The 15,081-nt window shown below is 39.7% G+C and overlaps 1 protein-coding gene across 1 annotated transcript; it reads right to left on the bottom strand.

The window, feature by feature from the left end:
- Positions 1-1,329: 1,329 nt before the first annotated feature.
- On the bottom strand, positions 1,330-10,287 carry LOC145399646 (cystatin-A2-like). The gene is made up of 3 exons (XM_080272186.1): positions 10,027-10,287; positions 3,185-3,274; positions 1,330-1,743 (listed from the first exon to the last, which is right to left on the bottom strand). The coding sequence occupies exons 1-3, from the start codon at positions 10,102-10,104 to the stop codon at positions 1,618-1,620; spliced, it is 294 nt and encodes a 97-aa protein (XP_080128312.1). The 5' UTR covers positions 10,105-10,287; the 3' UTR covers positions 1,330-1,617.
- Between the last annotated feature and the right edge of the window lie 4,794 nt (positions 10,288-15,081).

Below are 15,081 nucleotides of genomic sequence, written 5' to 3'. Positions count from 1 at the left end.
ACTGAGTTGTCTGGCTGAGTAGCTGAAAGGCTTGCTTATATACAGAAGCAGCAGCACTAGAGTAGCATGCATGCACAGCGCAGCTGCACTTGCCACAGCCTGAGATGATGGCATAGCATGATTGCACCGCCATATCGCGTACGGTACTGTGCATACACGGTAACGTACATAAGAGGTGATGGCTGGTGGGGCCCGGTGGGTCATAACACACACCCCTTACAGCAAACGCATTTATAATACACTGTATATATGCAAGCAGGTACCTTGGGAATACAGTATTCACAGGGAATGTTTATGTCTATCCATCCAATATCCAGTCCTTTTTTTGCCCATCTACTCAGGGGCTGGGAAGGCTGGTCACCCTCGCCTTAAAAGCCTAGTCGTCCCTGTTTCCTTATTTCTTCAAAGTGGATTTGATTTTTTTTTCATTACACCCACTGAGGATGTGAATGCCAAGAACTAGTAATTAATTTATACCAGTTTTTAAGGTGAAGTTGACTGATTTTGTTGATTTCGAGAAATGATTTTTGAAATATGTAGGCTATACGTTTTCTCCAAAAGACCGTCAAGTCTTACAGTCTATCTACTTTCACCTGACTGAACCACTATTACAGCTTGAATACTAAGGTCCCTTAAATCTGACAACGCTTGACCATCCCCTCGTCAGGTTATCGCATTATAGTCCGTGCTGCCTGGAGTGTGAATGGTTGTAGAGGCGAAGAAGTATTGCTCGACTCGGCCTACCTTCAGCAAGCCCAGCCAGTGACTCTTCAGTGACTATCAACCTAATATTTATTGGAGCGATTAAACCAACCACTCCCACCTACATGGCACCACTTCCATCAACCTCTGTAGACTTCATGTAAATCAGCAGTAATCGAAAAAGATCTTACATCCTTTCCATGTTATTGCTACAGATATTCTGTATTATATAATGTTTTCATTGTTGTAGATTTTTAAAAGCACGACTGAAGCGACTGACAATGTTATGCAAGAAGTTTTAAATGTTAAATGGTCTTGTAAGGTTCGCCTCGCGTCTACCAGCATTAGCTGTTGCATAGTAGGTTTTTTGGTGACGTCATATAACTTAACTGAAGCAAGCTATGCCCCTTTATAGTAACAGTTCTTCAGCCGTGTTCATGCTGTCGATAATACCTCCAGTCCTTGATACTTACTTCAGCTCACTCAGTTTTGATGTGAGTCTGAGGGGGGAAAAAATGGTGGATATACAGTACATAGCATGCTCTTTCATGTAACTGTGAAATATTATTCGCACTAAATATGATGGTCATAAAACATCTATATTGGAAATATATCCATTTATTGATAAGACTAACATGTTACGAAGCTTAGAATGCTGCGTAGAATACAACCCTCCTCTCTGGGCTTGGATTGACACAAGTTACGATGAATTCCCTTCCCTGGCAATGTGTGTGTGTGTGTGTGTGTGTGTGTGTGTGTGTGTGTGTGTGTGTGTGTGTGTTCCATGAAGAAAAAGACACGATGAAAGACTGAAAGACTCGACTGTGCTCCCCTTCTTTCTCCATCCTACAAAAATAAGTCATTTAAAGCAGGTGTTAAGTTTGTGAATCCGCGCGCCAGCTCTTTTCCGCCCCTTCAGAAGTATTCGATGGCATGAGTCTTTGCCTTTGGGTGCTGAAGGGAATGCAGTGAGGTCTGTTGCTTCAAATCCCGGTAGATCCTTAGGTGCACCATGCCCTCATCGCCCTCCCCAATGTCCACCTGTTGATAATAATAATAATAATAATAATAATAATAATAATAATAATAATAGTAGTAGTAATAGTAGTAGTAGTAGTAGTAATAGCAGTAATAATAGTAGTAGTAGTAGCAGTAATAATAGTAGTAGTAGTAGCAGTAATAATAGTAGTAGTAGTAGCAGTAATAGCAGTGCCAGCAGCAGTAACAGCAGTGCCGGCAGCAGCAACAACAGCAGCAGTGATTTATTGTTGTCGCTTGTCATTAGTTACAAGCATCATCCTCATCCCAACCTATTCCCACCGATGCAAAAACGCGACAGGAAGCGGCAATAAATGAAAAACTCCGTATTCGGGGTGAAGGGGTAATGTAAACCTATTACAGTAGGGTTTCCACCTGAAGAACTCTCACAACTAGTGTAATCTCGTGGTTACATGGGATTTGATGAGCCTAGTTGTAAGGGATGAGTCACCTTGGTTACTAATCAAATCAATCTTTCAGTCTCACTTTCAGATAAGCTGAAAAGGGTTGGGATCTCGGTCAGGTTAGGGGAAACACGCTATAGTCACAAAATTCATTGAATAAATAGTACGTGCAATTCTGACCTCAGCGAAGTTAATGGAACTACTTACCATGATAGACCCGTGTGAATAAACATAAACATATATACCTGAATATGAATAAAATGTAATTACCTGTCTACCACCTAAAATATGCCCTTAGCACACTCCAGCCACTACTTTCCTCTACCAGTGTAAATAGCTTCAAATTCATGTATATGCAATGTTCATATTCCGGTAAATACAAGTAAACTGAAATCAGTAAATGTCAACAAAATTTTCCTTCTAACCTTAGCGATGCTTGAAAAGCGTAAATGTAAATACACATGTGAAGTTCCTAACCTTAGCGAAGTTTGAAATGCGTAATTATAAATACACACTATTATGCTGTTCCTAACCTTAGCGAAGTTTGAAATGAGCAAATGTAAATCACTGAGCTCTATAATATGGAGAGGCTATCTCCGCCGCGAGCGTGTACTTTGGCCGCCATATTGAAACATGCACTCGTCGCCTCCACAATGGTAAATTGGTAATGCTGTTCTTAGCTTGCTGTTTCTGTTTCGCTGTTGCTTACATAAGCGAAGCAGTGGGTGATGGCATTATATTTTCCGAATTCAACGGCTGATTTCAAAAGACGTGGGCGTCGGTGGTGTAGATAAACAACAACAGCCGCCCTGGGCACCATGAGGAAGCCTCCCCATACTATAGGGCTCAGTAATGTAAATACACATATATGCTGTCCCTAACCTTAGCGAAGTTTGAAGAGCGCAAAGGTAAATACATATATACGCTGTTCCTAACCTTAGCAAAGTCTGAATGCGCGAATGCAAATACACATATATTCTCTTCCTAACCTTAGCGAGTTTGAAATGCGCAAGAGTAAATACATGTATGCTGTTCCTAACCTTGGCGAAGTAATTCATTCCAGCCACAACCTGAGTTTTGTAGGAGACTACGGTAAATTGAGACAGGGGGCGTCCAAGCTTCTCCTCCACCTGGAAGAGACGGAAGAAAGGTGATGCACAGATAGACAGATAAATAAATATTTAGATACACAAACAGGGAGAGACAGAGAGAGAAAATGGGGGGAAGGAGAGAGAAAAGATTATTTTAAGCAGAGAGAGAGAGAGAGAGAATGACCTTAATCCTTTCCATCCTATGACATATTTTCGACTTTATGACTGCATTCAACATGAGATCTAAAACTATTTTCACTCTAACTTGGCGCAGATTTTTGTCTCTTTGCTTCTTATTTTACGTACGGCTGTACATGCTTTTCAGAGGTGTGTGTGTGTAATTCACCGAGTCGGTCAGAATCACTTCATGGTCGTGATCGTCAGTATTTTACCCTCCCGGAAGGGAGCTGGGAGTTCATATAGTCCGACCTAAGGGCAAGGCTGTGACCTTCACATACCCACACACCCGTCCCCTTGCTCAAGGGGGACAGTAACCACCCACTTCGTCGGTGAAACTTTTCACAACCTGAGCGAGGCGCGAACGCCCGTGTGTGTGTGTGTGTGTGTGTGTGTGTGTGTGTTACTATCATCATAATCTAGTCAGCACAGTCTTACAGCTCAGCATTCAAGATGGAGGTAGGAATTTTAGGTCGTTAGTTAAAAAGAAAAAAAAAAGTATAGTACTAAGGGTATTTATAATTACAATAGCCACATAATTTGATTTCGAAAACCTATTTTTACATGAATAATAATAGAGACAGCAATGGAAAAAATACATCAGAGAGAATGGACCATGTTTTTCTATTAAAAAAAAAAAAAAAAATTCCATTCACCTTGCCGCACCGCCACTACCTACCTTCACTCTCACATTGCGAGTATAATAGTCATGGACATTGAAAGCTGGACACTCGGAGGCTGAACTGACAGTTTCTTTTTCCTTTTCGATTTTTCCACTATATCTTCGTCCATACAAGCCGTGCCTTCTATCCTCCTCCATCCCTCACCTCTCTTCCTATACGACCTGTTCTTAAATATGTTCCAATGTTTTATTATTTTTTTATAATACTTATATCACAGTAAGGGCATACTTTGCACTGACATTATTATTCTATTCTCTCCTACAGAACCTTGAGAGAGAGAGAGAGAGAGAGAGGAGCTGCGTTTATGAAGAATGAAGATGAGCTTCTCAGGTGTGTGTGTGTTCTTACCTAATTGTATCTTTACAGGAATGAGTCAAGCTCGTACTGTCCCGTGTCTTAAACCATATTTATCGTACATATCCTTAAATTTGTGAATTGTTTTGGCACACACTATTTCATTCGGTAGTGCATTCCATTGATCAATTGCTCTGTTTAGGAAACTGAATTTCCTTACGTCTTTATCACCTCTCTTCTTATGCAGTTTTTGGCAGTGTCCTCTTGCTGATGCTTCTCCATATGTTAAGTAATCATTTATGTCTATTTTCTCCTTCCCTGATATGCACTTATATAGCATTATCATGTCACCTCTTTTCCTTCTCTCCTGTAGTGTTGGTAGATTCAGTTTATTTAGTCTTTCTTCGTAGCTTAGGTCCCTTAAGCTTGGTATCCATCTTGTAGCGGCCCTTTGAACTTTTTCAATCTTGTCTATATGCTTTTTGAGATGAGGACTCCAGACTATTGATGCATATTCCAGGGTTGGTCTTATGAATGATGTTATTATCCTTCTTAGCATGTCTTCATTTATGTATGTGAATGCTATTCTCATATTTGTAAGCAGTGTATACATGTTCCGTACCTTCTCGCTGATGTGGTCAGCCGGAGATAGTCTGTTATTGATAATCACACCTAGGTCTTTCTCTCTTTCTGATGTGTATAGGGTTTTATTTCCTAACTTATAATCCCAATCAGGTCTTTTTCCACTTTTACCAAACTTGATTACATGACACTTGTCCACATTGAATTCCATTTGCCATGTACTACTCCATTCATGAAGTTTATTTAATTCTTCTTGTAGCTACCTACAAGAGTCTGTGCTAGTAATTCTCCTTTGTATTTTTGCATCATCTGCAAACATATTCAGATAGCTCTCATTTCCAGTGTTACTGTTTATATCATTTATGTACACTAAAAACATGATTGGTGCCAGCACTGAACCCTATGGTACTCCACTAGTCACTTCTTTCCATGATGAGTAGTTTCCTCTTAGTACTGTCCTCATTTCTCTTTTTATGAGAAAGTCTTGCATCCAACAAAACAGTTTGTCTCGAATTCCTCCTTGATGGTACAGCTTCCATAAAAGTCTTTGGTGTGGTACTGTGTCAAAAGCTTTCTTGAAATCTAAATAGATACTGTCCACCCATCCTTCTCTTTCCTGTATTGTGTTTGTTACTCTGTCATAGTAGCTCAACAGATTAGTAACACATGATTTTCCTTTTCTGAAACCAAACTGTCTTTCTGTTATCATACTGTGTTCTTCTAGATGATTTACCCAAGCTTTTCTTATAAGTTTTTCTAATACCTTGCTTACAACACTGGTCAGTGATACTGGTCGGTAGTTGAGAGGATTTTGTCTATTTCCTTTCTTGAATAAGGGGACTATATTTGCTTTTTTCCAAATATCAGGTAGTTTCCCTTGACTCAAGGATTTCTTGAAAATTAAAAATAATGGTTTACTTAACTCCTTTGCACATTCTCGTAACACCCAACATGAAATTTCATCAGGACCACTTGCTTTTCCTCTGTCTAATCTACTTAACTCCTCCTGTATTACTTTTTCTGCTATTTGTATATCTGGTAGTATGTGTGGACATGCGTGTTCCACATAGTCCCTCTCAAAATGTTTTTCTTCTGTAAAAACTAATTGGAAATTCTTATTTAGTGCTTCACAAATATCTTTCTCTTGTGTATAAGTGATTCCCTCGTCCGTAATGGATTGTATTATATCTTTTACTTTGGTTTTGCTTCTGATATAGCTGTAAAACAGCTTTGGTTGATCACTACTTTTATTTATTATATCCTCCTCAAAGTGTTTTTGGGCTTCCCTCCTTATTCTTGTATAGTCGTTTCTTGCCTGTTTGTAATTATTATACACCCTTTCACTATTGTGTCTTCTGTATCTATTCCACAACAAATCTCTTCTTTCTTTTGATTTTTTACATTCTGTATTGAACCATTTCTGTATTTTCTTATCTGCTTCTTTGTGCTGTGGGATGTACTTCTGGACTCCTATTTCATAAAATTCACAAAAATTTTTATATACAGCATTTAAATCTTGTCCTCTAAGCTCATTTTCCCAATCAACTTCTAAGAAATACTTCTTTAGGTCTTGATAATTTCCCTTTTTATAGTTTAGGCTCTTTTTGTAACTGTCATTGCTGTTTACTATGTCATATGCTATCCTGAAGTTATAATTTAGTACTGCATGATCGCATTTGCCGAGTGGAGGGTGATATATTAAACTGTCAATGTCATTTTCTTGCCTAGTAAATATTAGATCTAGCACTGAAGGTACATCAAGTCCTCTTTTTCTAGTGGTTTCCCTCACATGTTGCATTAAGAAAAACTCTTGTACGAGATCCAGGAGCTTTTGGTCCCAACAGCTTTCTTGGCTATTTATATCTAGAGTATTCCAATTTATGTTTGTATTGAAGTCACCAGTTAGTATAATTCTTTCCGATTTCTCTTCCATTTTATGTAGCAAGGATCTTATACTCTGAATTGTACTCTCTGCCAGGTCCTCATATTCGTCTCTTTCCCATGTGTTTGATCTGGGTGGCATATACAAATTGGCTACAATTACTTTACCTTCAGATGTGTCGATCTCTACTGCAATCAGTTCTACTTGTGATGGTATATCTAGGTTTATTTCCTTGACTTTTAGATTTTTCTTAGTTAATATTATAATTCCTCCTCCTTTTTTTAAATTTCTGTCTCTTCTCCATATATTGTATTCCTGTAAGTTTAGTATGTCATTGGATATCCTTGGTGTTAATTTTGTCTCAGTTAGGCATATTATTTGTGGTTCATTTTCTCTAACATAATCATTCATCTCTAGTAATTTAGATACCATTCCATCCACATTTGAGTACATCAACTTTATCATCTTGTTTATATACTTGTCATGACATGGTTCTACTAACTTCCTCCTTTTTCTTCCATCCTGTTTGTGTACCACTTTCGTACCTGCAATCCTATTACTTTGTAAAAAAATTTCCTCTTCTCCTCTTCTGATCTTCCCTCATTTTTTGTTTTTGCTTCCTCCCTTTTCTCTTTCAGTAATTCCAGTTCCTCTTGTGTTAGGCATCTTTTTATCTATACATTTTTGAACTCTTCTTTTTCCATAAGATTCTTTGCATTTTTTAGTATCTCTTCCGCAGTGTTTACTCTCTGGGAAGTCACCTTTAGAGGTCTTGTCTTGCTTTTCTCGTATTTCCCTAACCTTTTGTGTTCCTCTATGTCTTTACTACAGATTTCCTCTGATACTTCTTTCAGTAAGCTCATTACATTTGCCATCTCCTTTTTGTCTCTAGTGATCTTGTTTTTAATTTCTTCCTCTTCTATACCGGTGATTACTACTGATTTATTTATTTCTACTGAATCTCTGACTAACTTTGGATTGTTTTGGATTATTCTTTTCACTTCCTTTTTAATGCTTTTTTCCTCCACCCTTGTTTCTAAGTCTTTCTTTACCATTTCAGCATACGTGGTTTCTACATAATTTTTGTAGCTTTGCACAGCTTCATTCACCTGTGTTATCTTCTCAATATCACTGCTCTGGTCCATAAGACTGCTTGCTTGTCTAATTGTCTCTGTGTCATTTTTTAACTCTTCCATAACACTCTCGTGATTGACTACTGTACTTCCCATTTCACTCACTTTCTTCCTAAGCGTATTCAATTCCACTGTTAGTTCACTGATGGTTGTGTCTTTCTTATTGGCCTCCCTTCCTAGTTTTTCTATCTCTTCCTTTTGCAAGTGCATTTGCTTATTTCATCAATTTCATTTTTGAAAGCCATTTCTAGTTTGTGTACACGTTCAACCAGTCTATTGTGAGTCTCCACTTCAACCAGTTCTTGGTAGAAATCATCATTTTGCTTTTTACTTTTATCCCTTTTCTTTTCCAAATTTGTTTTACTGAAGTATGTATCCATTTTGTAATACTAAATGAAGAGTATGTACTTACACTTTCCGCGTGTTGCTGTAGTATAAACAAACCCAGCTGACTCAACGCATCGTGGTTCTTTGTTGTTTGAACCAGTCTTATTTAAACTTATTATTTCTTTACCTTTTAATAATGAAAAATCATTTAGTCTAACCTGGTACAGAGCTTGACTCATTCAAAGATGCTAATTTAGGTAATTGCCACTGGCCGTGTTGTTTTGGTCCGGAGCGCCGATGTCCGACGTCTGCATCTGATGACTTCCTCTGTGTGTGTGTGTGTGTGTGTGATAGCTGAGTAGCCTAGGGAAAAGGAGGGATGGGATTAACAGGATGGGGGAAGGGAGTCGTTTACGAAGTGACGGACAAGCTGGGGGAAGAGAAAATATGCCATTTGCCTTGCCTCACCTGTCCAGGTTTCTCTACATACCCGTAAACCTAACCTGGTCGACCTACAGGAGATAGGACGCCATGGGCTCTACCTGAGAGGTTAACGTGTTTTACAACTTAATACGCTGACTATTCAAATCTCACGGTTAATCGATGAAAATCTGTGACCTTCCATTCTTCGTGAATACCCTGAATTTGTATGTTCTAGAAAGCACTACACATTAAATGTAGTTCCACAAATAGCTGCTATTCTTCAATCCGTCTTATATTTATCGGCAACATTCATTACGTTATTCAATACTATGCATGTTTTGCTTTGTATATTTACATCACAACTTCACCTACCTTGCCATAGTCACTAACAAATAGGCCTATATTACTCAAGCCAATGCGAAAGAAAACACTAATGTGTGTCAATGAAGATGTATTAAATAAATAACTAAAGGAGAGAGAGGCTGTGGCAAGTGCAGCCATGCTGATATCCTATACTGTTCTGATACAACTTTTCTCTCCTGTATGTAATATCTCTTAAAAATTCTTTTACATTTCATGGCATATACTATATTCTTTACTAAAGGGCGTGTGGCTACACCCACGAATTTATAACCAGTGACTGTATAACTGTGTATGTTGAAGGTGTGTGGCAAGACCCACCACCTTTTGTTGTGTATGTGTACACTGCTCTGTATGACTTTACAAAAATAAATATTTCAATCAACCTTCCTAAACTGAATAAAATAGTCTGGATAGCATCGGTCTGAAGCATGGGTTAAGGTTAAGCTTAAATAAAAGCATTAACAATACTGATCAATATGTTTACTATGAAGAGAATGTAGCGTTGTAGAAGTCTTTTACTACGACTGGGCTACGTGAAATAAGCTATATGCAAAAGAACGAAAATCTAGGCCACATTAAGGTGAAAAGAACAGGCTTCCATTGTCTAGTACTGTATTCCATTAATGAGAGAGGGAGAGGCTGAGATGATTGTTAGGACAAGAACACCCCATAGTCCCACTACTAAAGTATGATAATTTCTTTCATCTAAAGGCATTCTAACCACTAGACCACCAGCGACCTAAACATAATGCTCTAAAATAAAATGTAGCTTGAACCTACCTGACTCCTAAGTGAATTGATAATCTGCTGAACTACGTCATCGAGTCATACATTATCATCTCTTTCCTCTCAGATCGTTCTAACCACTAGACCACCAGCGACCTAAACATAAAGTATGATCAAAAATAAAATGTAGCTTGAACCCACCTGACTCTTAACTGAATTGATGATCTGCTGAACTTTGTCATCGGCTGGTTTCTCACCCGAAGTTCCTCCACACAACATGGCTCACCCCACTGCCAAGGATACGTTAAAGAGACAGACACAGAGAGCTGAGAGAGGAAGGGTAGTCGTTTTGTCTTAGGTTACCTGACAACTGTGCCACTTCAACTTGAACTTAAACTATTATACGAAATATAAATACCTGTATTGACAATGTACACACTAAAATGAAATTAAAATATAAGAACATAGAGCAGACGAAGAATTTTGTCTTATCAGCTGTTTATGAATACGGATGTATGACGATGAAATGTTTCCGCATGATTTACAATGAGGAACTAATCAAACACATCTAAAATTAGGAAAGAAAATAATCTTACAAAATTGTGAAGGCAATGGGCAAACTGTATAGGCTTAACACATGCGGAAAACTGACAAACTAGGCAACATTAGCTACTTGCCAAGGATTACTCAGATTGCTGACGAATGCTTTAAGGACACTAAACCCACTACACTTTTGACAACCATGTGAAGTGTCGGCTGAACGTGGCCACACTGGGTTATGGATATCAGGGAGAAAAAAATTTGCACAGATCAACAGGCTACCTTATTCTGTGCTTCACTAATAACGTGTCACAGTATTCCACAGCGCGAAATTCAAATCGCCTGGAGGGACTCATTGAAATTAATTAGGAAATCGAAAGCTCTGGAGGACAGGTAATTACGAAAAATTGGCAAGTTGGAAAAGGTTGATGGCGTGAACGAATTAAATGACGGAGTAATAGGAAGAGGTCGGGCGGCAACTGACTAGCTCATGATTGCTTAACTGCAGGAAGGAGCCTATGGTATATGAGTTAATCATGTTACTGCAGCATATGTAATATTACCTTAAACATACAGGACACCTTAGCAATTAAGTTCCGCAGAAACTATTACATTTACTACTGCAGCTTTTTCTTACATTTCTTCCTTTCAGCATAAGTTTTTAAATGTTAATATTCATTTTGTTTCACTTCATTCATAAAGGCTCCATCATGCTTTCATGCATTGATCTTGGTCACCTAATGGCTGGTCTCCATGCTGTTCGATTTCTGGCAGCCTCCTATTCAGTCCCTTAACCTTGAAGTCACACTCTATGACCTTGTCCCAAGTCTTTTCCGGTCTGCATCTTGCAACCCTACCCTCAACGTTTACATTCTTCTCCACATATCCAAACAATCTCAGTCTACCTCTCCTCATCATAGCACAAATACACTCCAGTCCCATCCTTCCTCTTAACTCTTCCATTGTAAACCTAACCCTCTCAGGTCTCCCAGTCATGGACACATTACACATCCATCTACCTTAATCATTGTCATTTCTGTACATTTGAGCTTACAAATATCCTCCTTTACTGCCCATGTGGGCAGTAAAGGAAGAGGATATTTATACTGACCCCAACAATATCTTCTCCCATATTGATTCCCTGTGGTTACCAAACCCTGAAAAAAAGTTATGGGACACTGGTATGCAAACTCACTGGAGATAAAATCCCACCATAGTGGTCCGAAGTGCTTGTCATTTAGTGGCTGTGATGTTCCACTGATTGCCTCTGTGGTCTGAAGTATCTGGGTTAGAATACCTGGCAAAACAGTGTAAAACCTTGCTGAGATGAAGGTCTGGTCACCTTGAACATATACAGTGTATGAAGTACCTGGGTTAGAATACCTGGCAAAACAGTGTAAAACCTTGCTGAGATGAAGGTCTAGTCACCTTGAACATATACTGAGTTGGGAGTCTTGCTGAACATGGACCACAGAAAAAGCAGTAGGACATAGGAAGGTGTAGTTAATCACTGGAAAAAGTTCACCTCGATGGGCAGTTGGTATGTCTTGTAGTGATTTTGATGGTCCATGTGAAACAACTGAATAATGGGAAAGCAACTGGGGTTGATGAGGTGTTTGCAGAGATGATTAAGTGTAGTGGAGAGAGTGGAATGAAGTGCTTGATGGAGATATGTAAGATGGTGTGGAGGAAGGAAACTGTGCCAGTAGAGTGGAGAAAGGCTGTAATTGTGTACAAAATAAGGGTGAGCTAAGTGAGTGCAAAAATTGTCTTGGTAAAGTCTATTGAGTGTTGTGGGGAAGGTATATGGAAGAATTATTATACAGAAAGTAAGAGAGATATCAGAAGGCCAAGTGAGTGATGAACAGGGCAGCTTTAGGAGTGGCAGAGAATGTGTTGATCAAATATTTGCAGTGAGACAGATAGTGGAAAAGGCTTGTGAGGACTGTAAGACATTTATGGATCTGGAAAATGCATACAACAAAGTACAGTAGACAGAGAAGGACTATGGAAGGTTTTGCACATGTGCCATGTAGATGGTAAGCTGCTAGGTGCCATAATGAGTTTTTATGATGGTAGTGACTAGCGAGGCATGTATATGGGTAAATGGGCATCTAAGTGAATAGTTCATGATCAGTGTGGGAGTGCAACAAGGTTGTGTGATGTCCCCATGGTTGTTCAATATATATATGGATGGGATGATGAGAGAAGTAAAAACATGAGTAATGGAGAGAGGGATGGCATTGGTAATGAATGGTGATGGATGGAATATCTCAAATTTGTTGTATGCTGATGATGCAGTGGTACTTGCAAACACCTGACAACAGCTTGGTAGACTAGTGCAGAGATTTGTAGATGTCTGTGTGTGTTGTGCCTTGAGAGTAAATATAGAAAAGAATAAAGTGATGGTTATTGAGAGAGGTGACTCCCAGTGTGATGTTACAGTGAATGTAGAGAGACTGGAACTGGTGAGAGTTCAAATACCTGGGTACAGTGACAGAAAAGAGAGGAAAATGTGCAAAAGAAGTGGAAAGTAGAGTGACACATGGAAGGAAAGTAGCTGGTGCTATGAAGGCCTTGATAAGAAACAAAGACTTGAATGTTGCAACTGCACGAGGCTTACATGAAGGAGTGTTAGTGCCAACTTTAACATTCAGTTGTGAGACTATGGTGTGGCATGAAAATGAAAAGTCAAGAGTAACAGCAGTGGAGATGGGACTGCTGAGGAATGTATGTGGAGTACAAAGAGTGGATAGGATATGAAATAATGTGATTCGTGAAAGATGGGGAGTGAGGAAGTCTGTGGACACCAGAATCGAAGAGTGTGTACTGAGATGGTATGCTCATGTGGAGAATGGATGACAATAGAGTGGTGAATATGGTATATATGAGCGAATTTGAGGGAGGGAGGAGGCGAGGTAGGCCAAGAAGAAGATGGAGGGATATGGTGGATGAGTGTGTGAGGAAGAGAGGAATGGAAATTGGTGTGCTAAAGGACTGACAAAAGATTGAGCTGGTTACATGAATTTTGTGTGGAGAAGTGCAAGGCCAGGGATTTGGCACCATTTTAATGTGACAGCGTTTGGATTGACTATATCAGACAGGTATATGTGAAGCTATAGAATGTGGTAAATGTTTCTGTGGCCTATCTGATGGAGCCAGGATTTCAATGATGAGTGAATGGGAGCATGGCCCATTGAATTGGGCAAACGTTGGCTGTCTGGATGTTGCTATTCCTCACCCTGCCCTAGGGTGGGAAAGGAGGTCAGGATGACAACGATGATGTTGGTATCATCATCCAGATCTCCTTTTCCATCCTAAAGTGAGTTGAAGTAGGGTCCATAGCCAGGGGAAAAAAAAAAAAAAAAAGTTTCCCAACTGAATGAGCCACACTCCTATTCCCCCACCATTCAAGACACCGAATCTTAGCTCACCTGATAGGTAAAAAAAATATTCTAGTTGTAGCTTCACACACATATCTGACAGTCATTCTGACATGTCAAGATACAACTTGAGTGTAGCAAGACACAAACACCTCCCTCCAGCTGAAGGAAAACACCTAGTTCCCTGTGCAGTATAGAAATATACAGGTATCGCACCATGCTGCTGTAGAATGAGTTTACACCGGCAGTAGTAGTAGTACACAAGTTGTTCTTCCCTAAGCAGTCTGGCCAACACAGTCCCCCCCCCCCCCGAGTCCCTAAGAAAGGCCACGGCCGAGACTGGGCTTTCCCATAAAGCTCTCAAGGAGCGTATATGTGTTGACGGTGCAGGCGATTGTGTGCAATGCAGTCTTCCATAAGGGATTAATATTTTTTTTTTTTTTTTTTTTGGGGGGGGTCCAACTCTGGGCACAGGCTTCAGAGCCTATTTCTTGGGGGCAGTGACCTATCCCAAGGCCCAGTAGTCCTCCTACACCTCCACATGTCACCACTTCGACACTAACACCCACCATGCATATTGAATACATGCTAGGGTTGTCTCATACAGGACTGGTGTATTGGTATTAGCAGGGGTATTTTTACAACATGTCGGCGGATCATCTAGTAGATCAGGAGAGTCTGCTTTTAGGAAATTCAAATCCTTAAACCATTCCCTGCCCCAGCCAGGATTCGATCCCGAGTCCATTGGGATTGCAGGCCGCCTCTCTACCAATTAAACCACTCCCTCCCTGGATGGGCATCAGCAACAGAGTCATCCAGCCTCTTCTGATAAGAAGGCATGATGATCCCCATATCTCACACTGGTTGCCTGTCTTACTAGAAGAATCCTAAACTGGATCCAGACTTTTGATCAGACCTAGACACACATTGATTCACATAAATCAATTATCAGTCTGGAGGAAACTGGCACACTGAAGACTGGGGTAAGAGAGAGATGGCATGTCAGTAATGTATGTGAGAAGAGGTAAGGCAGGTTACTGTGTGGGAAGAGTTAAGGCATTTATACAACAGGAAACCACAGGATGTTCCTGGCAGAGTTTAGATGTCAAAAATTCCTCCAGCCATGGCAGGTTAGTACATACTCTCTTCCAATGTGACTTCTATTATACCATCAAAGTGCTGAAATACAGTTCTGGTTCTCCAGCAGTGTTCTAAACAAGAAAATATTAAAACAGCTACACAGCTTTAACATTTTTCTCAAGTTTTACACAAAGCATCCTGAGGCATAATGCACAAAGGGTATGAATAAAAATCTGAATCTGTACAGGATTTT

The sequence above is a fragment of the Coenobita brevimanus genome, chromosome 50 (genome assembly GCF_032717465.1).
Source record: "Coenobita brevimanus isolate Jiangsu-jjx chromosome 50, ASM3271746v2, whole genome shotgun sequence".
In the NCBI taxonomy this organism is placed as follows: domain Eukaryota; kingdom Metazoa; phylum Arthropoda; class Malacostraca; order Decapoda; family Coenobitidae; genus Coenobita; species Coenobita brevimanus.
Note: the sequence above shows the minus strand (reverse complement) of the source record. Positions and strands in the feature narration are given on the sequence as shown.